This window comes from Oryctolagus cuniculus, chromosome 6, assembly GCF_051225735.1.
Source record: "Oryctolagus cuniculus isolate XC-2025 breed Fujian yellow rabbit chromosome 6, ASM5122573v1, whole genome shotgun sequence".
Taxonomy (NCBI): domain Eukaryota; kingdom Metazoa; phylum Chordata; class Mammalia; order Lagomorpha; family Leporidae; genus Oryctolagus; species Oryctolagus cuniculus.
This window is the reverse complement of record NC_142872.1, coordinates 117,204,003-117,229,459: the sequence shown is the minus strand read 5'-3', so window position 1 is coordinate 117,229,459 and position 25,457 is coordinate 117,204,003. Positions and strand designations below refer to the sequence as shown.

The window sequence follows — 25,457 nt, the reverse complement described above, 5'->3', positions numbered from 1 at the left end:
TGCATTCATGGTTAATGAAGCCTTTAAATAGTTACCTTGAGGCCTCATCTCCATCTCAGTGAGGCCTGAACCTTCTTCTCTGGAACTGAGGGCCTTTCTGCTACACTCCATTGAATTAGCTTCCAAGGTATGCTAGTGGCAACTCTGATACATGAAGCGGTACATCCTGATCTGATGTCATAAATTGCCTAAGTAGGATTTTGTACATAGTAGACTCCACTTTGCTTTCCATCAGAATGACTACCAAATAGTTGTGTAAAATATATATTTCTAGTGGAGTTTAAATATAAAATCATGGTTAAATTTCTTGCTGTAAGAATTCATAGCAACTCTATTTTTATTACTCTGTCCCTGTTGTTCTCAAACTAGAACATGCAAAGAAATCACCAACAGAATTTGTGAAATCAGAAATTGTTGGACCATTCTCAGAGTTTCCAATGCAGTCCTTCTGTGATAGAGTCAAGTAATTTGCATTTCTAACAAGTTCCAAGGTAATATGGTTGATGCTGACAGAATCACACTTCCAGGAACCAATACTCTGCAAAATATACCATGTGCTTTCACCATTTCTTTTTCTAGTTTTATGTTGTCATTCAAGGAAAATGAGGCAAATTCTCATTTCAACATTGCCACTTTGGCTCTTGTCAGTTTCTCTTGTGAAAAGCTACAAAGGAATGAAGGAAGGAAAGAACTTTGAAAGCAGTAATAAAATGATGTTAGGAGTTGCCAAATCTGAGTTTCCAGCCTTCACCCATTTTTATGTGTATTGAAGGTTTTATCTTAGTCACTAGATGCTAGTGCCTCAAGTCAAATTACAAAAATGAAATACAGCTAGAACTAAAAAGTGGTTCTCTTTCTATTGCAAAATGTTAATAAGGTAATTCTTTCTCCATCAAAGTCTATTAATACTTATCTAGAAAACAAGGGTACTGATTATAAAATAACAAGAAAGAATAACACTCATTTGCCAAAGCTTTATTTTTTCATTTTTTATTTTGTTTTTAAACCAAAAAAACAGCATGCCTAAAAATCTAAGCAATCTAAAGGTAGTGCTTAAACCGTGATCTTTATGGCTGAGTTATTTTTCCTTTACTTGATGTATTGACAAAGAGAACAGACACAGCATGGTACCATAAGTAGGTCATAATATGTGTACAGCGCTACAGAGCAATCCAGAGAGGTCCTGAAGAAGCATCTCACCTGTTCTATGCCTGAACAATTCCAAAGAGGTTAGCACCACGTTGAGTAAAACATTTGTAAGAACAAACTAATACTTGGAGAGGTATCAGCTGTAGATTCCTGCTTATCTTCCAGTTCTAAAAATAAAGATTAAAAATTAAATTAAGACAGTACTCAATAAATATTTGATTAAAATAAATATTTTATTTCTTAGGAGTTTCAAAACACTGACTTCTAGAGGACACATTCTTCTATTTATGCTTGATTTGTTCCTTTCCCATACACAATTAAACTTAACTGTCTATGAAAGACATACTCAACAGTAAACATAATTCATATGATAAAGGATTATATGTGCTTTTGGCCAAACATTATTATGTAAAGTAACCATAAAATATTTTGGATGAGAGTGAAATATAGTTCAGTCAGGCTGGTGTTGTGGTGTAACCAGTTAAGCTGCTGCCTGTAGCACCAGCACCCAACATGGGCACTGGTTTGAGTCCCGGCTGCTCCACTTTAAATCCAGCTCCCTGCCAATGTACGTGGGAATAGCAGCAGAGGACAGTTCAAACCCTTGGGCCTCTGAACCCACATGGGAGATGCAGAGGAATCTCCTGCCTCCTGGCTTCAGCCTGAGCCAGCTCTGGCAATTGCAGCCATTTGGGGAGTGTACAACGAGTGTACAAGCATATGGAACTTCTCTCTCTCTCTCTCTCTCTCTCCCTTTCTAACTCTGTCATTCAAAAAAATAAAAATAAATCTTAAAAAAGTACAATAAATGTGAATCTGACTTCTGCCTATAGGGGTGTTAAATTGTCAATTATCATACATTTCCTGAATGTCCCAATGGGCATCTTGGTCTTGCCCGTTCAGCATCCATTTCCCATGGAAATTAGTTCTCCTCATCTTCTTGGTTCACTTTTTGCAATGTTCATTAAGAACTTCACTGGTTGAGTCTCAAGCAAATTGTCCAATATATAACTTAAGTTTTATATTTCAAATATCGCAGATATTTCTTCTCAGTGCACAACACAGGCAGTCAAAAGTCCTATTAGCTAACATAGCATACATGTCCAGACCACTTATATTTTAAATAATGGCAACCCCACAATTTTTATCATTGCTATACCTTATAATCAACTTCTATAGTCAATACAGTTCTCAGTAAGGCTTTCAAACAGGGCCACACAACTGTTAGGCTAAGTCGGTTGATAGTGTGGCTTAGTTTACCATGGAACCCATCAGCCAACATCATCACAAGCCGCAGTGAGAGATGTAACCACTGTTCTGCTTACGTTTCCACAAAAGAACTTTGAGATATAACTTATAAGTTTGAACATATAGACATAATTGTTAATCCATCCTTGTGGAAATAGCAGCCTTCTAACACTGGTGATTTATTAGTGATGATCCAAAGTCCTAAACATATCACTTTCACCTGTACCCCCAACAATTATTGTGAAGTGCTTAGAGGACACATAGCACTACCCTAATCATATGCTATTTTAGATGAAGGGGAAAAATGATGTGGAATATATGCAAATATAAATTCTTTCCTGCAAAGATGTTCAGTTGATCAATCAGAAAACAGTTACTTTCCACAATGGGATCTTGGTGTTGTCCATCTAGCAGCCATTTGCCATTCTGCTGCCACAAAAGCCCACTTTTTCTTCTAAGGGAAAGGAAGGAGAACAGTCCCTCCACCAATATCAGTCCACATAATGGGAGAGTAAGAAGACAATTCATCACATGCTTTGGGTCAATATAAAGCCATGTAACTCCGCCCAGCCAATATCTTGACCACTTCCCTGTGACAATTGTGTGACTAATCTAGGGAAAGCAAATGACTCAAGACAGTCCCCAAAAGCCAATGAGCCTCTGACCCAGGACTTTCTCTTGTCTTTTGAAGAAGGGAAGCTCTCTCTCCACCCCAGAAGGTACAATTTAAGGAACTACTGCCTGAAAATGAAGACAAAGGAAAATTGAGACTATAAAAACGGACATATTCTTCATGATAACATTGGGAGCCTAACCTGGCCACAACTCACTATTTATTCAACCACACTCACCCCTGGACCTTAATCATAATTTGAGATAGTGTCTGAATTAAATAATTTTGACAAAGAGTACTGACAAATAAAAGTAACTGAGAATCTACATGTCATTAGGCAAAGTGTCAAAGATACAAAGATACATAGCCAAAAAAAATCCACGCTTTAAAAACCTTTCCCAGCATCTAGTTGAAAAGACAAAATATAACTAGAAACATATGGCTCAACTTAATGATAAATTCTGTGTAAATGCAGAGAATACTAACATAGGCTGATATTAAGCAAGATTTTACATTAAAAAAAAAACTGAGCTGAATTTTGAAGTATGACCAGAATGTGACTGCCTGGAGAGGAGGCAAAAGAACATTTTGGGAAGGGTGAACTATTAGAGCAGAAATTCAAGAACATGCATATTGAATTGTGTAAACATACAGTATAAACAATAAATTGACTATGACATGTTAAACCATGAGATATCAGCAATAAATACATTATTCCAGAAGTAAAAAGAATGCATCATTATTTCTCTAATGTAGACACATCATGTATATTTAAATCTATTCTAAAGAAGATAATATAGATTACCTCACTATAATGGCTAGGTGTTTAAAGTCTGCTTGGAGAACTAACAAAAATCAAAAGCTAAGCATGACCTTTTTATTTTCCACACAAGGGTCAACATTCCCATCCAACTGGCTCTCCCTGCCTTCTTCTGTAATATAGCTCAGATAGCACTAATGGTTTATTGACATCAAATCAGACTGCACACATTTGCTCAGCTCTTGTTTTAGAATCCTAAGCAAATGATAGAGTCATGAACTAAGAGAAGGAAGTTAGAGAAAGAAACAAACATAAGCCAAAGAAACAAATGGAGCCATGCATTATTCAATTTGCTTTGCCTAGTTTCCCCATGAAGTGAAATGTTTATAATCGAAACTATTAAAAGCATTTTCTATTTCCAGTGTGGTTTTAGCCATTCCCCATGTGTCATTAAGAAATTGCATGGGCAGAATTTGGGTTGGCTCTTGTTGCAAGCAGGAATGCAAAGTGATTGTGTCCCTCTTTCCCCCTCTTGGACGGGTTATTGTTTAGTTAATTAGAATAAACTGAATGTTTTGCTTATCTTTTTGTTTGTTTTGCCAAGGGCCATTGTCTATCTTATAATGAATTTGAAACTTCATTAGTGATTATTCCTTAACTTATAATTTCTATTTGTAATATATTTCTCAGGGATATGAGTTGATTTCTGAAAATTTTGCTGAGAAAAAAGGATCAACATGATTCCTTGCACAGACACTTTTCCAACTATTGTCATCATATTCAGTAATATTTGCATGAAAAAAATTGAAATTTGTATTTCCATTTGTGGCATAACTGCAATTGTTTCTAATGGCATTACATATAACGATACTTCAAGAAGGCTGTGGAAATGAGATTAAAAGAAGTTTATCTGGGTACAAGAAGTTTTGAAATCCATGCATAGTTATTTCATACTATGCATTTTCCATAAGCTTTCAGAAGTTCCTTCAAACATCTATTTGAAATGAATGTTACAAAGCACCAATGACACTCTGTCTTGTAAAGAATCTCCACAAACCTCAATTAACAAATTCCCATGGTTCTGTCAAAGATATTTTCCACTTTGGTTGATGTTTTCAGATAGAAATTAAAACACAGAATTAAATGTCATTTATATAAAGCCAGAGAAGAGGAAACAGAGTTGACCTATGATTAGAAATGCCTTTATTTTGAAAGGATATCATTTCCGCACAAAGCTTTAAAAAGTGAAATGCTATACTTAAGTTTAATTTTCATTCTTTACTATTTACAATGAATGTATTATTTCCTGAAACAAATAAAACAAACAATTATATCCTATTTCCATTTAGGGAAAAGTAGTTTTCAACTCTAAATTTAAATGTGTTTGCTAAGTTTTATGTTCGTTGAATGGTAGAATTGAGACATTTTAAAAAACCATTTAACATATGGCTTGGTGACAATCACTGCCATATCTTCAACTTGAGAAATCAAAAATTATCAAAGTAACGTTTGAATAAGGCTTCAATATTATTTGAAACAAAAGGAATAGAAAAAGGGAGAAGATGATAAGATGGTTTCCATTTCCTCAGGAAAAAATATCATGGTAGACAAAATAATGCTCCTCCAAATGTATCCACAACCTAGTTCTTGGAACCTGTGACTATGTCTCACTTTACTTGCCAAATGGACTGTCTTGATGTGATTATGTTAAAGACTTGGACATATGTAGGTTAGCCTGAATTATCCAAGTGAACTCAATATAACCACAGATTTGTTCAAAGAGAAGGAAGAAGGGAAGAGAAGATCCAAGTGATGTGATGTGAGAAGGACTTGATCAGCCCCCACTGCTTTGAAGGTGAAGGAAGAGGACCATGAGCCACGCACAAGAAGACAGACTCTGACCAGAACCTCCAGTATGAAACACAGCCTATCACACCTTGATTTTCACAGTGGGGGTCTATGTTAGATTTCTGACCTACTAGACTTTATGTAAGGGAATACATTTTTCTTGAACGATTACGTTTATGGTAACTTATTACAACATGAGTAGAAAACTGCTAGAGGTATCTTGTTCTAACAAGAATTGGAAAGCATGATATTGCAACCATTCCCTCTCATGGAATTGAGGCCCTTTCAAAATAGAAGAACTTTGGTTTAATCCTTTCATTATCCACATAGGAAACTAATCCAGATATTTTGAGAAGATAGCTGGTCACATGATTCAAGACACTTAAAGTTCACTAAATTCTAAATTATTGTTAGTCATAGTATGTCTCCCAGGCTTTTTCATCAATAAAGGGTTTTATTACAGTTGAATGACCATTGTAGAATAGTTTGAAAGAAAAAATTGTTGGAAAGAGTTCTCATATAATGTACAAAAGTACAGGGGCTGGCACTGTGGCGTAGTGGTTAAGGCCACTGCCTGCAGTGCCGGCATCCCATGTGGGCACCGGTTTGAGTCCCTGATGCCCCACTTCCGATCCAGTTCTCTGCCATGGCCTGGGAAAGCAGTGGAAGAAGGCCCAACTCCTTGGGCCCCTGCACCCACATGGGAGACCCGGAGAAAACTCCCGGCTCCTGGCTTGGATCGGTGTAGCTCCAGCCGTTGCAGCCATCTGGGGAGTGAACCAGCGGATGGAAGACCTCTCTCTCTCTGTCTCTGTCTCTGTCTCTGACTTTGCCTCTCTGTAACTCTTTCAAGTAAACAAATAAAATCTTTAAAATAAAATAAAAGTGTATTGCTGTGCTCTTCCCAACCTTCTCCGATTGATGGTTAAACACATCCATTTGAAGTTTCCAGGCATCACCTGAAATCTGGGGTCTTGCCTCCCAAATTAGCTCCTCTTTGGACTCTCTTTTCTCCTCCACAAAGCTCAGTGACTTCCCATACTTAATCAATGAACAAATGTTGCTGCCCTTCCTTCCTCATGTCTCCTCTCCTCATTCCCATCACAAACCAACTTCATGGATGCACAGTCCTGTAAGCATGATTCATTCTCCTCCATACTAGTCTCTTAAAATGTCTCCCTGCTCCCTTCTCCGTGTATCTGAATTCTACCCAATTCAAGGATCTGAATAAGTCCCAGAATCTTTCTGGGCCCTTTCAAAGTCAGATAACCTTCCCTAATGTAATTATTAAGTGTGATCTCAGCTTCCACTTTGAAGGCAGAGCAATTATCTTCCAAGCATTTAGTGTATATTGCTAGTGTCTTTTTATATCTTTAAACTCACATTTTAAACCATTTGGGACAGATTATGTCCCCTACTTATTTGCATTGTATTTAGCAGCCAGTTTCCTACTTAAAGTAGGCTCTCAATATTTATGGAGTGACTAGAAATAATTTTTAAAATCCGAGATGAACATTCAGAATGTTTAGTGCCAACAACGAGCACAACTATGAAGTTAACAAGTACTCCTACCCCATTTAGGAAAGGTAGTCATAGATTCAGATTTGTTTAAGAAAGCCCTGGTTTTCTGTTCCTTTTGCAACTATTAATAATGTCCGTTTTTTTATTCTCAAAAGCATCTTTGCTTACGTGATACACCCTTAGGGCATTTTGGATTGTGGTAAGGACAGAAACCAGACAGAAAATCCCACTCAAGTTCCAGCCAGTTATCTACAGAGAGGCCTCCCTCTCCAACCTCATTCCCAGTATCATCAATATCCTTTGAATTTCATATGGGTGGTTGGAACATTTTAGTGATGTGCACAGTTTCAGATAAATGAACTGAACTTGAATACAATTTAAAATTCTTTAGAAGAACAAATTCATAGATCCTGAATGTAACTGTAACTCTAACCAGCAGTTTTACGAACAAAGGTTCTCTAAAGAGAAAAGAGGATTCAAGGAGTTCTCATAGAAGTAAAAGTAATCATGACACAGTGTATGAATTCGTTTATGATTGTTTTTGTTATTTTCTGGAAAAATAATAAGGGACAAACATACCATTTCAATTTTTCTGAGCAATGAATACATATTACTTTCATGACTGTTTAGAATTAGAAATGTGATGCCTCCTGATCTTCTTAGTGCCTAACATATATTAAGTTGACTAATCAGTGCTCATTTTCACAGTTGACTGATTGAAATGATCAGTTTCATAAATGAATGTCAGTGGTGTCTTAACAGTAATAACTTTTTACTGCAAAGTAAGATTTTCCTTTATAAGTAATGAGTAAAATTATTAAATGTAATCTTATATTATGTTTCATTACTGGCAGCTTGTCATAAAAAAGGAATTAAGGTTACAAATTTTCATTTATTTTCATAAAGTAGATGAGCGTTTTCACTCATTTGTAGAGAGACCTGCTCAGTCTAATCTCTTTTGAGGGTAGTTTTAATTACATTACATCATTCAACACAGGGTTGAAAGTTCATGTTCCAAAACATTCCCTCCCTAAACTCTTCAACTTTAAAGGAATCTGGGGAAATATTAAGTTCAACTAATGAAACTATAAGAGATGAAAACTATCAAATGCACATCTTGGGCACAGGATCACTCAAGTGTTTGGAAAGTATTTTATGAGACTATACAGGTTATTTCTAAGTCACTAGTTCAAATATGACCCAAGTCAGTAGTAACAAAAGAGGATTAATTTTTGTTTCTGTTTCAAAGATTTATATCATTAGTCATTAATACTGAAAAATAAATTACATCAAGATTAATTATCATTTTTTTTTTTTGACAGGCAGAGTGGACAGTGAGAGAGAGAGACAGAGAGAAAGGTCTTCCTTTGCCGTTGGTTCACCCTCCAATGGCCGCCGTGGCCGGCACGCTGTAGCCGGCGCACCGCGCTGATCAGATGGCAGGAGCCAGCTACTTATCCTGGTCTCCATGGGGCGCAGGGCCCAAGCACTTGGGCCATCCTCCACTGCACTCCCTGGCCACAGCAGAGAGCTGGCCTGGAAGAGGGGCAACTGGGACAGAATCCGGTGCCCCGACGGGGACTAGAACCCGCTATGCCGGCGCAGTAAGGCGGAGGATTAGCCTAGTAAGCCGCGGCGCCGGCCAAGATTAATTTCATTTTAAGGAGTAACAACTCAGGGGGCAGGACCACAACATTTACAAAAATTCAAAACCATCTGGATAAATTATGGTCAAAGAAAATATTTGAGTAAAATTTTTCATTGACTATTTTCCAATTTTCATCTCATTATTTCCCAAGGCAAGTATGACATCATTTCACTTCACCTGAATACAAATCATAGTCGCTTGATAGTTGGTTGTTTCTGTGTTTCATGTCAACAATAAAGACTCATTTATCATCCAGCATCTCCTTCCTTCGAGCAAAAACCTGGTTAGAGGCAGAACATTCTGACACACATAACAAGGGCAGACACTGGAATTATTAAGTGTGTTCTCCCTTCAAGATAAATTATTTACTAGAAAGGTCAGCATTTGCCATGTTTAGTTTCTAAAGAGATAATCAAGAAATTAAAGACTTTTCAATGGAAATGGAGGCTCATAGGCAAACTAGTTTTATGTTCCCTCTCTGTCTACTTAAGTTAAAAGGCAGCACAATTTTCTAAAGACATAAAAGCAACTGCTTACCAACTTAGTTATCTGGTTACCATCGCAATGTACTTTACGCATCTTTTCACTCTGGAATCAGGGAACTAAACAACCTCAATAAAATTTTTATTACGGGGAGTGGGGAAGCCACTGTAATCCAAAAGCTGTACTTTGGAAATTTATATTTATTAAATAAAAGTTAAAAAAATTATTTTTCAATTTCTAATCTAATTTTATCAATTTTAACAAATTTCAATAACTTTAAATTTGTTTAGCATTCTTTATTAATTTATACTATAGATATTCTAATTCAATTGTCAAATACATTTTCACTATCATACACCTACTAAATATTACTAATTTTTAAATGATTTTAATAAGGTTAGAATGAAAGATTCAGTGATTGCTTCCATGATAGACAACTTTCCTTTTCACAATTTTTATTCACACAATTTTCTGATACTGTCATACCTTTGGCCTATCAACTTATCTGGTCATATAATTCTAGATTTTTAAGTTTCCTCTACTGTTTTCAGGATATTATCCTTCTGTTTTTTAACTGCCAATGCAAACTTGATTTTCAGCCTAGTGTCTTGCTTCATTTTATAGGTGATCTATCTTGTCTTAACATTTGATCTTTAGCTCTTACTAGTTTAGCTTTTGTGGTATGCATTTTTGTCAAAATGTGTCTACACACAGATTTTCTTATTATTTATTCTACTAGGCACTCAATGCACTCCTTCAGTTTGAGAGATTGCATCATTCTTTAATATTTGAACATTTTCTGCCATTAGCTAGGACAGCTCTCCAGTTAGTTTCTTCAGTCATAATCCATGTTATATTTTTACGCCACTCTTGTTATTTTTATAGTACTCTCAGACATATTTAATTGATAAAAATATTTCCTTTTTAAGTATTTTAATTAATTTATGTAGATACCAAATCTTTTTATTCCTCTATTCACCATATTTATCATTTCTTCAGTGATGACTAATGTTAACCTACAAACTCAGATCATGTAAGACTTTGAACAAATGAACCACTAATAGTGGTTACTCAAGTGTGAGAGTCTGTGTGTATGTGTGTGTGTGTGTGTGCATGTGTGTTTAAAATCCTCTACAAAAGTTCTTCCATCTTTCTGTCCAAAATACCAGAGGTTCTGTGTTCCACCCTTCAGTTCAACAGAGAAAATCCTTATCTTTCTTTCACAGATGACCTTTCAGCTATACAAAGGCAGCTTTTGGGAGCAATTGTATCACCATCAATCAATGAATTTATTAGCACTTTCTCTTTGGGTTAAAAATTAAAATGTGTATGCTATGCTGCAGTGAAAAGAAACCTGAAGGTAGTATCAGAAGCCAAGCAGAATTTAAAGTAAGAAAACTATTTAATGCACATTGTGTTTTACAGATGGAAATCTGCACCCACGCTACCTGGTTTTGCTCCTTGGTCCCTACTTGTTCTTTCTCATTCTCCCTTCCTGACTCCTACTTTTGCCTTATTATCACTAGTGCTGTCCTCAGGGTTCTATCCTTCTGGTCATCTGCATCACTGGGCAAGTTTCCCTGAGCAGTGTTCATTCTAATGGCTTCAAATGCCATGGTCATTACAAAAAAATCCATATTTCTAGCTGCAAGCTCCCTGTCAACCAAAAGCTTCTTCCTCCTACTGCCATTACCTCAACAACTGTAGGCAGCTGTTATGGGTTGAATTGTGTCACCCAAAGATCCACATGTTACAGTCTTAATAAATCTTCCTTGCCACTACTCAAGGATCTCTGAATACAACTCTGTTTGGAGATAGAGTATTTAAAGTGGTAAGTTAACATGAACTCATTGTGGATGGGTTCTAATTCAATATGGCAGGCATCCTCATAAAAGAGAGGAAATTAGGATAGACAGATAAAGTAGGAAGACCATGACAAGACACAGGGAAAAGGCTGTCATCTGCAAGTCCAGGAAAGAGATCTTAGAAGCTAACCCTTCTGTCCTCCAGAATGAGAGTGTCTGCTGTTGAAGTCCTCAGTCTGTGGTGCATCGTTAAGGCAGCTCTTGCCAACAAAAGTGGCAGCTTTTGAAATTAAGTTCACACTTCCCATGTTAGAGACCTCCGAATCTCATACAGCTTTTTCTCCGGATTTGTCTCTGATCCCTCATTTTCAGTGAGTTTCCTCTACTCACCGTGTAACTTATTTGCCCAATATTGCCTTTCCATGGGCAATTACTTACCTGATATGTCTGATTTCTGGTTCTTTAGCCTATCCTTCAAAGCACATTTCCAAGAACTGTCTCATAAAATATCCTTAACCTTTATTATGTATTCTCCAAATACCAAACCAAAGTACTAGGCTAGGCCACAGGGATAGACTAGCGGATATCCCATCTTAATGAGATGCCTTCTTCTTATAACACCCGGGACATCCTCATATCTACTTATCACAGGAATGTAAATCATTCTTGTCTGAAGACCTTGATTTGAAAATAAAAGACTATCTTTATTAAGTATTTACTATGTGCTCTTTATTAAGCACCTGCTATGCTAAGCACCACCTGTACATCACTTCACATATCTGTCAACACAACTATATGTGAGATAGGTACTGTTAATATTGTCATTTGACAGATGATGAAGCTTAGTCTCAAAGAAGAAATTAAAATGACACAGGTTGCAAGTGGTGGGGCTGGTCATCAAGCCTAAGTTTTTAGATTCCAATCACTTTATTGTCCCAATCCTCCTGGGAATATGTGAGTTTCTCAAGGGTCAGAGTTCTGTATTTTCAGGCCCTGGGCAAGAACCTCGCACATTGCAGGAAAATAAATAAATAAATAAATTCCATTGAATAAACGGCAGAAGAAAGTGATTTAACATCAATATTTTAACCTAATTTGAAATGAATGGGTGAATATCTGGGTTGAAAAGCAGAAGAAAGATAGCACAGCAAATTTTGTTAAGAGCAAGGAATCCCATGTATGGGTTCTCTCCTCACAGTGTCTACTTAGCAGCTCTGGGCATTTGGCAAAAATCACTTTACTACTCTGTGCCTCAGGTTTCTCAGCAGTGTCCTTGGGGTTGTTTGGGACATTAAGTTTTCCAGGTGATATACTTAGTACATCAGACACACACTTTGTACCAAGAATATGTGTAGTTATTTTCATTACGTTGTAATTTCTGTAAGACAGACTTAAATGAGACTAGCAGCTCATCAGAGAATTTTGAAAAGGAGTCTTTCAGAGCAAATAAGAGCGAGGAAACTTGTCCAGGGTGTTCGAACTATGGCCATTGAAAAACTGGGTGTTTTGGCAAATTTGTCAAGTAATCTGACATGTAGTACTCATTAAATACCTTTTGACTATAGCAGTCTATTCCAGATGATAATGTGGGGAGCTTACAGATAAGTCACATTTGTGATCAGAACTACATATGTACTCCATCTTGAGGACAAATAGATTTCTATTCTCATTTCCCAGTGTTGATCTTTCCTTTTATTGTTGTTTAATGCCCAGCTGGTTTTGACTTCTAAATTTCTTCTCAACCATTATTTCAATGTTCTCTTGGGCTTTAAGACTAGCTCTAAATCAAGTGTTTTCTGAAAAGCTTGACATTAGCCCTCTTTCCTCATTTTGACTAGGTTTGCCAACTTTTCTCTATGATATATTTGATATAATACACTTATAAGATAACAAAAAGAGGAGCCAATATTCAAATCTAGATCTGATTCATCATTCAGCAGAAATAAAATATATTCCAAACACAGTGATAAGCTGACCCTATTTAAAGTCAAACAAAAATAAAATTATCCTTGAATTCCTTGAGCTTTGGATTCAATGGTAGATAGATATCAAACACCAAATAAACAAATAACCTCAAATTCTGCTAAGTGCCATGAAGACTTCAAAACTTTCTGGTTGGAAAACTGACTTATTTTTGACAAAGCCAGTTTCATAGCAAAAGCATTAACACATTAAAGACTGGACAACTGGCTGTTTCTTATTCATTGAGAACTTTAACAGTATGAATACAGCCCAGTAAAAATTTAACTAGGTTGAGGATGTTTTCTCTGATTAAATATTTCCTCTTTTTAAGTATTTTTCCTAAGCACAAGTGGATGTTCCTAGTACAAATGACTAATAGAGAGGAAAAAAAATATTTGGTATTCCTATTAGGCTTCTAATTCCTTAGAAAGTATTTTTGCAAACCTGATGCCATGTTAGATGATGGTGATTGTATGAATTTCTTAGAAATTATGTACATGTCCTTTCCTAATTATTTAATATGATTTCTTTGTGATAAATGAAAGCTCATCCACAAAGATATGACATCAGCTGGGTTTTCACATGTCACATTTAAAAATACTCAGTGGTCTCAAACATTCCGACAAAGGACACTGTGAGAAAAATTTTAAATAGTTCTATACCCCTAGCTGTAGCTGACTTAACATCTCTTAATCACTACTTGCCTTGGGGATCCTGATAGCTACTAGACACCAATACTGTGAAAATACCTGATGTCAGGTGATGTGAACTCCAGTGACAGTTCCCTGATTTCATTCTGTAGGATTATAAATGACCTACTTAAAGTGGCCTTTTAAATCTCTGCTCTGCTTCCTAGGGGTAACAAGGATAGTATGGAACCGCCATAGCTTAAGCCTGGGTTAGCATATCTAAAATAACCTACATGTTTTCTGGTCCATAAATATTGTGTTATCTGTTGTTGCTTCTGATAAAAATCTATCTACCTTTCTGACATCTTACTTTGTTATTAGAACCTATTATTTGATACAAAGTGATACCTTTTCTCTAGATAGGCTGTTTTCTTGGTTTATCAATATCAAATTCATTTTAGACAGTATGTACACATCAAGGCAAAAAATAACAAGAGTTAAGACCAATAGAAGAAAACACTAAACATTGGTGACCTCAGGTAAAGGAAGTACAAATGTTCCTTGTACTGTTGACTCAAGTGTTGTGTTTCGTTCAAAGTTTTTGAAATAAAAAGTTGGTGAAAAAATGTTTTTTCTTACTGAATTTGATCATGGACAGTATGTATAGTGAATTTGGTGAAAGGAATTCCCATGATGATAATTTGATAAAGATAACGTAGCTCTGAAATATAAGTAGTGATGATCTCATAGCCGTTATAAATGTAAACCTATGAAATAACAACTAATGTTGCTGGTGAAAATACATTATCAGCATGCACATGAGCCCTCCCTCTGTCCTGGGGGAAGCCAAGGCTATGACAGGCCTAATCCCAGCTCCTTAGATACTCAGGAACACAGCAAACTTGTGTACAGGAGCCTTTGTTGTACTTAGCTGAATAAATTGGAAGCTTCCCAGTACATGGATTCGATGAAGCACATTGATGGACAACAAACTCTACAATGTACCCTTCAGCAGCTTTAACAAGGATCCACTCAGCCTTCATGATGAGAAGGCAGTATCAAAGTGTTTATCATTTGTCTGTATGCCACAATGGACTGATCTCTGAGCCAACCCTAACTTTTCTTTGATACTATTATCCATTTCGACATCATCATCACTAAAGATGTTATCAACATGTGTATTAAACCAATGATTTGAGATTCTGTTATATAGACTTGCTTAGCAGGTAAGACATAGACATTGCCCTTTAGTTGGGGGACAGCCCTACACATGCAAAGTAGAGATGCCCAGTCCTGACTATGCATGAAAATCAATTGGGAAAATTTATAAAAATTTGAATTCCCAGGGCACTGCTTCCACAAATTCTGATTTAATAGATTTAGGGATATCTTTTTTTTAAATTTTCACAGGTAAATTTGATGAGTGGCTAGTGATAAGATCCAATGAAGACATACATAAGCAGATTAGCAACTCATGCCCTTCATTGGCTGAAAGACTACTTGACTCCAAAGATACCATAAACTGGATCTATAGGATTCATATTTGGAGTCTTTAGAGATGGAAATTGAGCCATAGATCATACAGCTATCTCCCCAGCAAAATCTACCCCTCAACATACCACTAAATCCTCAATTCCCAAGCAGGCCTTATAGATTAAATAGGAGTCTATGGCTTCTTCTTTTTTTAACTTTTATTTAATAAATATAAATTTCCAAAGTACAACTTTTGGATTATAGTAGTTTTTACCCCATAACCACCCTCCCACCTGCAAGCCACAAGCCATCCCATCTCCTACTCCCTCTCCCATCCCATTCTTCATTAAGATTCATTTTCAATTATCTTTATATACAGAAGATCAACTTAGTATATACTAAGTAAAGATTTCAACAGTTTGCACCCACACAGACACACAAAGTATAGAGTACTGTTTGAATACTAGTTTTACCACTAATTCGCATAGTACAACACATTAAGGACAGAGATCCTACATGGGGAGTAAGTGCACAGTGACTCCTGTTGCTGATTTAACAATTGACACACTTATTTATGACGTCAGTAATCAACTGAGGCTCTTGTCATGAGTTGCCAAGGCTATGGAAGCTTCTTGAGTTCACAAAATTCGACCTTATTTAGACGAGGCCATAATCAAAGTGGAAGTTCTCTCCTCCCTTCAGAGAAAGGTATCTCCTTTTTTGATGGCCATTCTTTCCACTGGGATCTCACTCACAGAGGTCTTTCGTTTAGGTAAGTTTTTTGCCACTATGTCTTGGCTTTCCATGCCTGAGAAACTCTCATGGGCTTTTTAGCCAGATCCAAATGGCTTAGGGGCTGATTCTGAGGCCAGAGTGCTGTTTAGGCCATCTGTATGGCTTCTGTTTGATCATCAATCCCTGCCTGCAGAAATCTCATGTCCAAAACAGAACTTTCACCTCTCTCCCACAAATCTACTTCTCCCTTAGTCATCCTAATTTCAGTAAAAAGTATGTGCATCCATGTCATTCTTTAAGCCAAGAAACTGGAAGTCTCATTACTTCTTCCTCCAAAATTTATCTCAAATCTACCCATCTCTCTTTTCTAACAATGCCAGCATAGTTTCTTGCCTGGTCTAATACAATAGCCTCTTTAATCTCCTTATTGCCTGCCCTCTTCTAATGCATTCTCCACTCAGAATCTTTTCAAAGTGGAAATTGAGACATATTTTACCCCAAATGCTTCAATTGTTTCGCTAAAATTTTTAAAAGACCTAATTTCTCAATGAAGACTACTTGATGCTTTGTAATCCAATTGCAGCCTACATCAGTTTCAAATCAGTTAATACTCTCCAGTCAGACTAAGCTGTCTTTTGGTTCCTAAAACCATAAAGTGATTTCCCACCTCTAAGTCCCAACACATGCTCTTCCTACCACCTGGAACTTCTGAGCCAGCTCTTCACCTGACCAACTCCTTTCAGTGTCAGTTAAAATATCCTTCCTCAATAGGGCTTTCCTTAGCCCATATTTTTTTTTTAACTTTTATTTAATAAGTGTAAATTTCCAAAGTACAGCTTATGGATTACAATGGCTTTTTCCCCCCCATAACTTCCCTCCCACCCACAACCCTCATATCTCCCGCTCCCTCTTCCATTCCATTCACATCAAGATTCATTTTTAATTCTCTTTATATACAGAAGATCAATTCGGTATATATTAAGTAAAGATTTCAACAGTTTGCACCCAAACAGAAACACAAAGTATAAAGTACTGTTTGAGTACTAGTTATACCGTTAATTCACATAGTACAACACATAAAGGACAGAGATCCTACATGGGGAGTAAGTGCACAGTGACTCCTGTTGTTGATTTAACAATTGAAACTCTTATTTATGGCATCAGTAATCATCCGAGGCTCTTGACATGAGTTGCCAAGGCTATGGAAGCATCTTGAGTTCACTGACATTGATCTTATTTAGACAAGGCCATAGTCAAACTGTAAGTTCTCTCCTCCCTTCAGAGAAAGGTATCTCCTTTTTTGATGGCCATTCTTTCTGCTGGGATCTCACTCACAGAGATCTTTCATTTAAGTCTTTTTTTATTTTTATTTTTATTTTTTTGCCAGAGTGTCTTGGCATTCCATGAATGAAATACTCTCATGGGCTTTTTAGCCAGATCCGAATACCTTAAGGGCTGATTCTAAGGCCAGAGTGCTGTTTAGGACATCTGCCATTCTATGTGTCTGCTGTGTATCCTGCTTCCCATGTTGGATTGTTCTCTCCTTTTTAATTCTATCAGTTAGTATTAGCAGACACTAGTCTTGTTTATGTGATCCCTTGGACTCTTAATCTTATCATTATGACCAATTATGAAATGAAACTAATCACTTTGACTAGTGAGATGGCATTGGTACAGGCCACCTTGATGTATCCCAGATTTATTAAAAGAGAACAAATTTCATGTATTTCATATATATTTTAAGAGCACAATGATACTCCCCACCCCATCCTCCCTCCCTCCCTCACTCCCACCTTCTTTCAAGGTTTTTCTGTTCCTCTTGTTTGTGGAACCTATTTGTTATGGATTGAACTGTGTTCCCCACACACACCCAAGTTCATGTGGTAAAATCCTCATCTCCAGTGCCTCAGAAGGTGACCCTGTTTGGAGGGCTTTTGCAAAGGTGATCAAGTCAAAAGGAGGTCATTTGGGTGGACCTTAATCCAATATGACTGATGTCTTTCTAACAAGAAGAAACTTGGAGGCAGACAGACACAGAAGGAAGATGGTATGGATAGACATGGGGAGAAGAGAACCATCTACCAGCCCAGGAGAGAGGCATGGGATAGATTCCTCCTCACAGTCCTCAACAAGAGCCAACACTGTCCATAACCTGATACTGAACTTCTAGCCTCCAGAACTGAAAAAAATAATTTTTCTTGCTAAGTCATCTAATTTGTGGTACTTTAATATGGTATCCTTAAATGTACTATTCTTTTTTGTCTCTTTTGTTATCATAATTTCACAGCTTGTAATTACATATATGCTTATTTGCTTAATGCTTGCCTCCGTCAACAAATGATAATATTCAGAATGGCAGAAAATACTGTTTTTACTGATCTATTTAGCATTATCACCAGCCAAATCATTGCACTCTGCTGCTCCAAGGGAGGCCAAATGCTCAACAAGAGCAGAATAGACACCCGGATGTAAAGAATATGTGTTCAATGGTCTAGAACAGATGTAGGCAAACTATAGTCCCCAGGCCAAATCTGGCCCCCATCTTCTCTTCATAAGTCCTATGAGCTAAGAATTATTTTCACATTTTTAAATTATTGAAAAAATTTCAAGAAAATATTTATTGCATATGAAATTCAATTTTCAAAGTTCATAAATAAAGTATTATGGGAACATAGCCACCTTCATTTACATATTATCTAGGAATGTTTTCATACTGCAAAGAGAGTCAATGTGACAGGGACCACACTGTCTAAAACATTTACTATCTAATCATTTACCGAAAAAGTGGATCTAGAATACCAATGTAGAACATATTTTGTGGGCTATGTGAACTGCCTGGGAATATACAACTCCTGAGAGACATGATGTTACGGGCACACATCTGTGCACATTCAATATGCTGGACATCATTGTAATATAAATTAACTGGATTATTCACTTTTTCTCCACCAAAATTCCATAACAGAAGCACACTTCTTCCTGGCAAAGATACTTCTGATTTTATTAGCGATAATGATGAACAAAAGTGATTTACTGATCAAAAATATTCAATTTCTTTTTTCTTTGGACAGGCAGAGTTAGACAGTGAGAGAGAAAGGTCTTCCTTTTTCTGTTGGTTCACCCCACAAGTGGCCGCTATGGCTGGCACGCTGTGCCAATCCGAAGCCAGCAACCAGATGCTTCCTCTTGGTCTCCTATGTGGGTGCAGGGCCCAAGGACCTGGGCCATCCTCCACTGCACTCCCGGGCCACAAAAATATTCAATTTCTATGTGATTTGAGGGAGTTGATAAATGTCAATGAATGGGTGATCTTTCTCATTATAGACACTCAAATTTGTCTACCCAATGTTAACGTTATATAATTCAAGAACTCAATTCTTAGATACAATAGAGTTAGTATTGTTTGACTTATATAAGGATAAAGGGTAGGAGTAGATTTTTATGTTAATATTCACACCACAAGCATCATTTACCTTCGATGGAGGAGAAAATTGAACACATTCCAGCCAAACAGTTAAAAAGGACTTTCCACATATTGCACATTTTTTCCCCCGAGAGATTATGTTCCTGATCTGTGGGTACAATTCTACAGCTTGTGCTAGCAAAGAATTATCTTCTGACAGTTGATTCATTACAAATCTTGATGCTATTTCCTAAATTAACAAAGAATATGGTTCCTTATAGTTTCAAAATTCTATATTACAATGATTTCCATTTCACTAATTTAAAATCTTCATTTGTTCCTTAGTTTCTGTTAAACTAAGATTCCATAGTATACATAATAGATATGTTGTAAATGATGTGCATTGTAAGTAAGTTTGGTTTTTATCAATATAAGCAAAACAAGTTACTTCCATTGTAACATTTATATATAGAAATCTAATTATAATTAATTTATATTACATATTTTATAAAATAAAGAATAGTTTAGGTTCAAATTTGGTATGTTCATATGTTTCATGACAGTTAATAAGGACCATGCATGTACTCAGTTGGAACTCAAAAATTGAGTCTGTCATATTCATTAAGGTCGAAATCCTTACTACCTAAATTGTGGCCCATGGACCAGCAGAATCTGTATCACCTGGGAGCTTATTCACAAATTAGCAGATACACCTGTCATGGAAGTGCCTGTTGGCACGGAGAAATCCACTCCGAGACTGTTTCAGAGAATGATGTCTGTTTTATTTTTGGTTTTTTGGAATTATATACAGGCTATAATTCCAGGTTTGCAACTTTGATTTGATGGGAATGTATACATACATGTGGGCAGTATCTAGGCAGGTAGGCAAGCTACAGGTTAGAATGTGGAACAATCTATGTGAGGAAGTATTTGAAGCTCGAGAGGACATGGGCCAAGAAGTGAACTGCACTGCACGTACTCCTCCAGCTGCGCCAGATGGGGTTTTTCTGTGTTAGTGTGCTGACCACAACTTCCTCATACAGGCAGTGTGCTGCCTGGAGATTACCCTCTGGCACAACAGGCCAAGTAGGTATCCTTCCAACCTGGTCCACTTCCTCTAAGACTCCCAACATACACCCTCAATCTGCTCAATCAAAATCTCATCTTAACAAGGTCCTCAGGTAATCTTTATGCACATTCAGTTCAAGACATATGTTTAATTATTTACTGTGTTGTGTACCTAACTAGCACTCTCTTGGTGAAAAGCAGTAACTCCTATGATTTAAATGTCTGAATTCAATTTGTGTTAAACCTATTCACACAGATATGTTTGGAAATTTACCTTTGTGCAATAATCAAATATTAAATAATTAAAGAGGTGGTGAGGGAGTGGAAGTTGCCTTTCACTAGGGCCATCAATGTCATCGTCTTAAGTAACAATACATTATATAGTACATAAAATTCAATCCTCACTGACCAAGCAAACAAACAAAAAAAAGCAATTGTCTTCTTTCCTAAATACCCTTCATTGTATATGCCACTAGCATGAAAGTCCTGTACAAAAGTTCACAAACATTACTTGAAATTTTAATAGTGTAATGGGGATAGTTTATTTAGTACATTTTTTTCTGGCTGAAGTGAAAGATTTCCCAGTGGTATTAAAATAATCCACATCAGACTAAAATAGGAATCTTTGAGTAAACATAACCACCTACCTACTTACATAAATGCCTACATGCATACAAACATAATTCACTCCAATTAAATCCTTTAAAAATGTTAAAAGTAACAACAGAATTCTACCAGTTGTTATGTCCCTACTTCCTGTCACCCTATCCCTTCCAGTTTACAAGGGTCTGAGAAAGCTGCCTTTATACAGCCAAGAACCCCAAGCATGTGTTCCTTAAATGTCTGATCATCCAATAGCCCAACTTCCCACCCACTTCAGCTCATTCTCCTGACAGCTGCAGGACTGAGGTAGTCTGAAAACATGAAGGCAAAAGCACTGATCTCACCAGGACTCCTAATCCTAAATGTTTACTGTCACCCTTCCTTCCTCTATGGAATTAAGCAGGCAGGCTTTTAGCTGTAGGAATTCAATGACTAGGTCTCACTAGAAAGCTACAGAAAATTCATACTCAAGGACACAACTCTTCAAATAGATGGTAAAGAACGCTAAACTCGTGGAACCTATAAGTGGGTTCTTATAGATCACTTTTTCCACATATCATGTCTAGACGTAACATATTTATTATACTCAGTGTATCTTTTGACAATTTTTACATCACCCCAATTATTTCTATTTTTCTCCTACTTGCTGCCAATGTGTTGCTTTGGAAGAATAAACATATACCACTAAAATATAAAGTAAAATTATCATTTGGAAATGTGAGTGTATATAAAGTTAACTACTGCTGGCAAGACCAATATTTATCATTATTTAGTACATCTCTTAAAGATACGTTCAATGTACCTTTGGATAACATACAAATCAATGAAGGCCAATTCATTGTTATTTAAAAATCAAACACTCTTTTTATGGGGTTGGCATGGCACAGCAGGTTAAGCTATTGCTTATGATTCCAACATACCATGTTGGAGAGCCCATACAAATCCCAGCTGCTCCACTTCTGATTCAGTGCCTTGATAATGTGCCTGGGAAAGTACTGGAAGATGGACCAAGCACATGGGACTCTGCTACTTTGTGGCAGACCAGGATGAAATTTCTGGCTCCTGGCTCCAGCCTGGCTCAGCCGTAGCTATTGTGGCCATCTGGAGAGCAAAGCAGCAGACAGAAGATAAATCTCCCTCTGTCTCTCTCTCTCTCTCTCTCACCCTTTCTTTGTCACTCTGCCTTTCAAATAATAAAGAGTTTTGAAAATTTTTATGAATAAATAATTTCTTTTGAATAGCATACATGCTATTTTTCTGGAATATCAACTATATGTAGTTCAGAGATAATTTGTATTTCTTATCCACTGCAAATAGAAATTAGTTCCTTATATTGAATTATGAGATTATACATATAAGTTTTATCTATACAAGCATAAAAATTATAAATATAAAAATATAAATCCTTGCAAAAAATAATAAATTTTGGATCTATTATATAGTCAATGATTACTGTGTGTCTGATAGACACTAAATACAGTATTAGGAGCAAAGATTCTGAGATTCAGTTATACATAAGCTCATATCCTAGCTATATGATTTATTAGCTGTGTGATCCCATTTGAGTAAGTCCTTAACCTTTGATGTTGGATACCTTATCTGTAAAATAGGAGTTTCAATGTTATCACATGAAATTTGGGGAATTAAATTATATAACATTGGTAAAGCATTTAGCTTGGGGCTGGTGTTCCAGTGTAGCAGATAAAGCCACTGCCTACAGTGCTGTCATCCCACATGGGCGCTGGTTCTAGTCCCAGCTGCTCCTCTTCCAATTCAGCTCTCTGCTATGGCCTGGGAAAGCAGTAGAAGATGGCCAAGTGTTTGGGCCCTTGTATCCATGTAGGAGACCTGGAAGAAGCTCCTGGTTTCTGGCTTTGGATAGGCGCAGCTCCGGCAGTTGTGGACAACTAAGGAGTAAACCAGTAGATGGGAGATCTCTCTCTCTCTCTCTCTCACTGCCTCTCCTTTTCTCTCTGTGTAACTCTGACTTTCAAATAAATAAATAAATCTTTAAAAATAAACAAACAAGGGCTGGCACTGTAGCGTTACAGGTAAAAGCTGCCACCTAAAGTGCCGGCATCCCATATGGGCGCTGGTTTGAGTCCCGGCTGCTCCACTTCCAGTCCAGCTCTCTGCTATGGCCTGGGAAAGCAGTGGAAGATGGCCCAAGTCCTTGGGCCCCTGAACCTGTGTGGGAGATCTGGAAGAAGATCCTGGCTCCTGACTTCGGATTGGTGCAGCTCCAGCCGTTGTGGCCCTCTGGGGAGTGAACCAGTGGATGGAAGACCTCTCTGTCTCTCTGTCTCTCCTTCTCTCTCTGTGTAACTCTGACTTTCAAGTAAAATAAATAAATCTTTAAAAATAATAATTAATAAATAAATAAACAAATAAAAAGCATTTAGCTTTGCTTCCACTAATGCAGTAAAGCCTGCTGCTTTCTGAGACATTAGCATTGGAAGTGGAGCAGCCTGGAATTGAACCTATGCTTATAAGGGATGCCGGCATCGAAGGTGGTGACTTAACCCACCACACCACAATCATGGCTCCAAATTATACATTTCATGTTTTATTTAAAGTAATAGCAATTTTTATTATACATTTGGTCAATACTGTTGATTAAATCACATGGGTTTCAGGGATTTATAAGGCTTGGATATAGGCTATTCCTAGGTAAAGATTTTTAAAAATGCTTTTAACCTCAAAGATTTATTAACTAAAATTTAATGTGAGTAGCTAGTATATAGCAAAATATTAGACAGACTTTACTGCATTTAATCATTCTATAAATCAGATGCGATTACATGGATACTAAAAGCAAATCAAAGATTATGGGTAGGATCTACATTGCCAATGCACTAGGGTTACCTTAATCATTTGGTAACTTGGCAAGACTGCTTTAAAAGCAAACTATTTAAAACTTAAATTATGACTTCAGTTTGAAGATGTATGTGAATGAACTAAGCCTTCACCTGTAGGCTCCAGACATCTTCCTGTTGTACAGTGACAATCGGTTTCTTTTGGAGCAGTGGATTTTCCTCACAGTAGAATTCACTCAGCTTTAGATTCTGAAACTTGTAAAACAAAATAAAAATCATATGGCACCAAAAAAATTGCCAAATTCACCTCTAAAACTACATAGTCAATAAAATTAGACTAGAGTGGGGCAATTGGCCTAATGGTTAAGACACCTGTTAAGATACCTAGTTCTCATATTAGAATGCCTGGGTTTGATGCATGAGGTCAAGTCCCTGCTTCTGCTCCTGACTCCAGTTCCTGCCAATGAGTACCACAGGATGCAGTGGCAATGACTCAATGACCTGTACTGAGTTCCTGGTTCTCAGCTTTGGCCCCCAGCCTAGCTGTGAGGTCATTGCAGGTGTTGTAGATGTTTGGGGAGTGAACTAGAGAATTCTATTCTCTCTCCCCACCCCTCTCTCTAATAAAATAAATAAATAATTTTTAAAATGCTTTAATAAAATTAGGTGAAAATTAACTTTATTTAGAATTTATTACACATTAGTATTTTCTTAAAGATTTTATTTATTTATTTGAGAAGTAGAGTTACAGACACAGAGAGACAAAGATCTTCCATCTGCTGGTTCACTCCCCAAATGGCCATAACGGCAAGAGCTGGGCCAACCGGAAGCCAGGAGTCAGAAGCTTCTTCTGGGTCTCCCATGTGGTTGCAAGGGCCCAAACACTTCAGCCATCTTCCACTGTTTTCCCAGGCCATAAGCAGAGAGTTGAACAGAAGTGGAGCAGCCAGGACACAAACCAGCACTCATATCGAATGCCAGCGTCACAGGCAGAGGCTTAGCCTAACACACCACAGCACTGGCCCCCACAATAGTATTTTAAGAATATGATATACTCTTGTTTTTAAAAGCATAAAATTTTAATACTGGCATAAATGACCATGGCCTTATTGACCATTGATCCTATCCTCCATATTGTACAGCTGAGAAAACTTGTTTATGGTAATAGAAATGGTTAGTAATAGAATAATTCAAATGATTAGAACATTTTGAAAATATTATATTTGTTACAAAGCCAAATGTGATGACAAATAATATTCCAAAACACACCAAACTCCAGATCTCAGTGACTGTCTTATGATCAATTTGTCCTCAATGAGGATGTCACAGGAAACACAGGAAAATCAAAGTATTTGCACTATACTCCACTATGCCCAGAGAAAACAAAAACAAGAAGGAAAACATACAATTCACAAGGATATTTAAACTTCTATGGACAAAAATCTAAATCCAGTTGGAATCTACCACTTCAGTACAAAAATAACAAATTTTCCTATATTAATATCATTCCTTGCCTCCCAAGAATCCATATTACTCTCTAGGCTCAACTAATTCTGGAAGTTATTTCTCTGAGCCTAAATTTCAGCTATAAAATGGGGACAGTAAGATTCATCTTCAATGGTCTATTGGTAAAAGAGGTCTCTGGAAAGAAAAAAGAGGCCTTATTTGTGGTGTCTGTTGATTCCTTTGTGTA

At 36.9% G+C, this 25,457-nt stretch overlaps 1 protein-coding gene across 1 annotated transcript in view; it reads right to left on the bottom strand.

The window, feature by feature from the left end:
* Positions 1 to 974: 974 nt before the first annotated feature.
* LRRC69 (leucine rich repeat containing 69) overlaps positions 975 to 25,457 on the bottom strand; it is a 109,279-nt gene continuing 84,796 nt past the window's right edge. The window contains exons 6-8 of the mRNA XM_017341434.4: positions 23,918 to 24,019; positions 19,348 to 19,527; positions 975 to 1,316 (exon numbers count right to left, since the gene is read on the bottom strand). Of these exons, the coding sequence (XP_017196923.3) occupies positions 1,206 to 1,316; positions 19,348 to 19,527; positions 23,918 to 24,019 (393 nt within the window). The 3' untranslated portion in view covers positions 975 to 1,205. The remainder of the gene's footprint in view (positions 1,317 to 19,347; positions 19,528 to 23,917; positions 24,020 to 25,457) is intronic.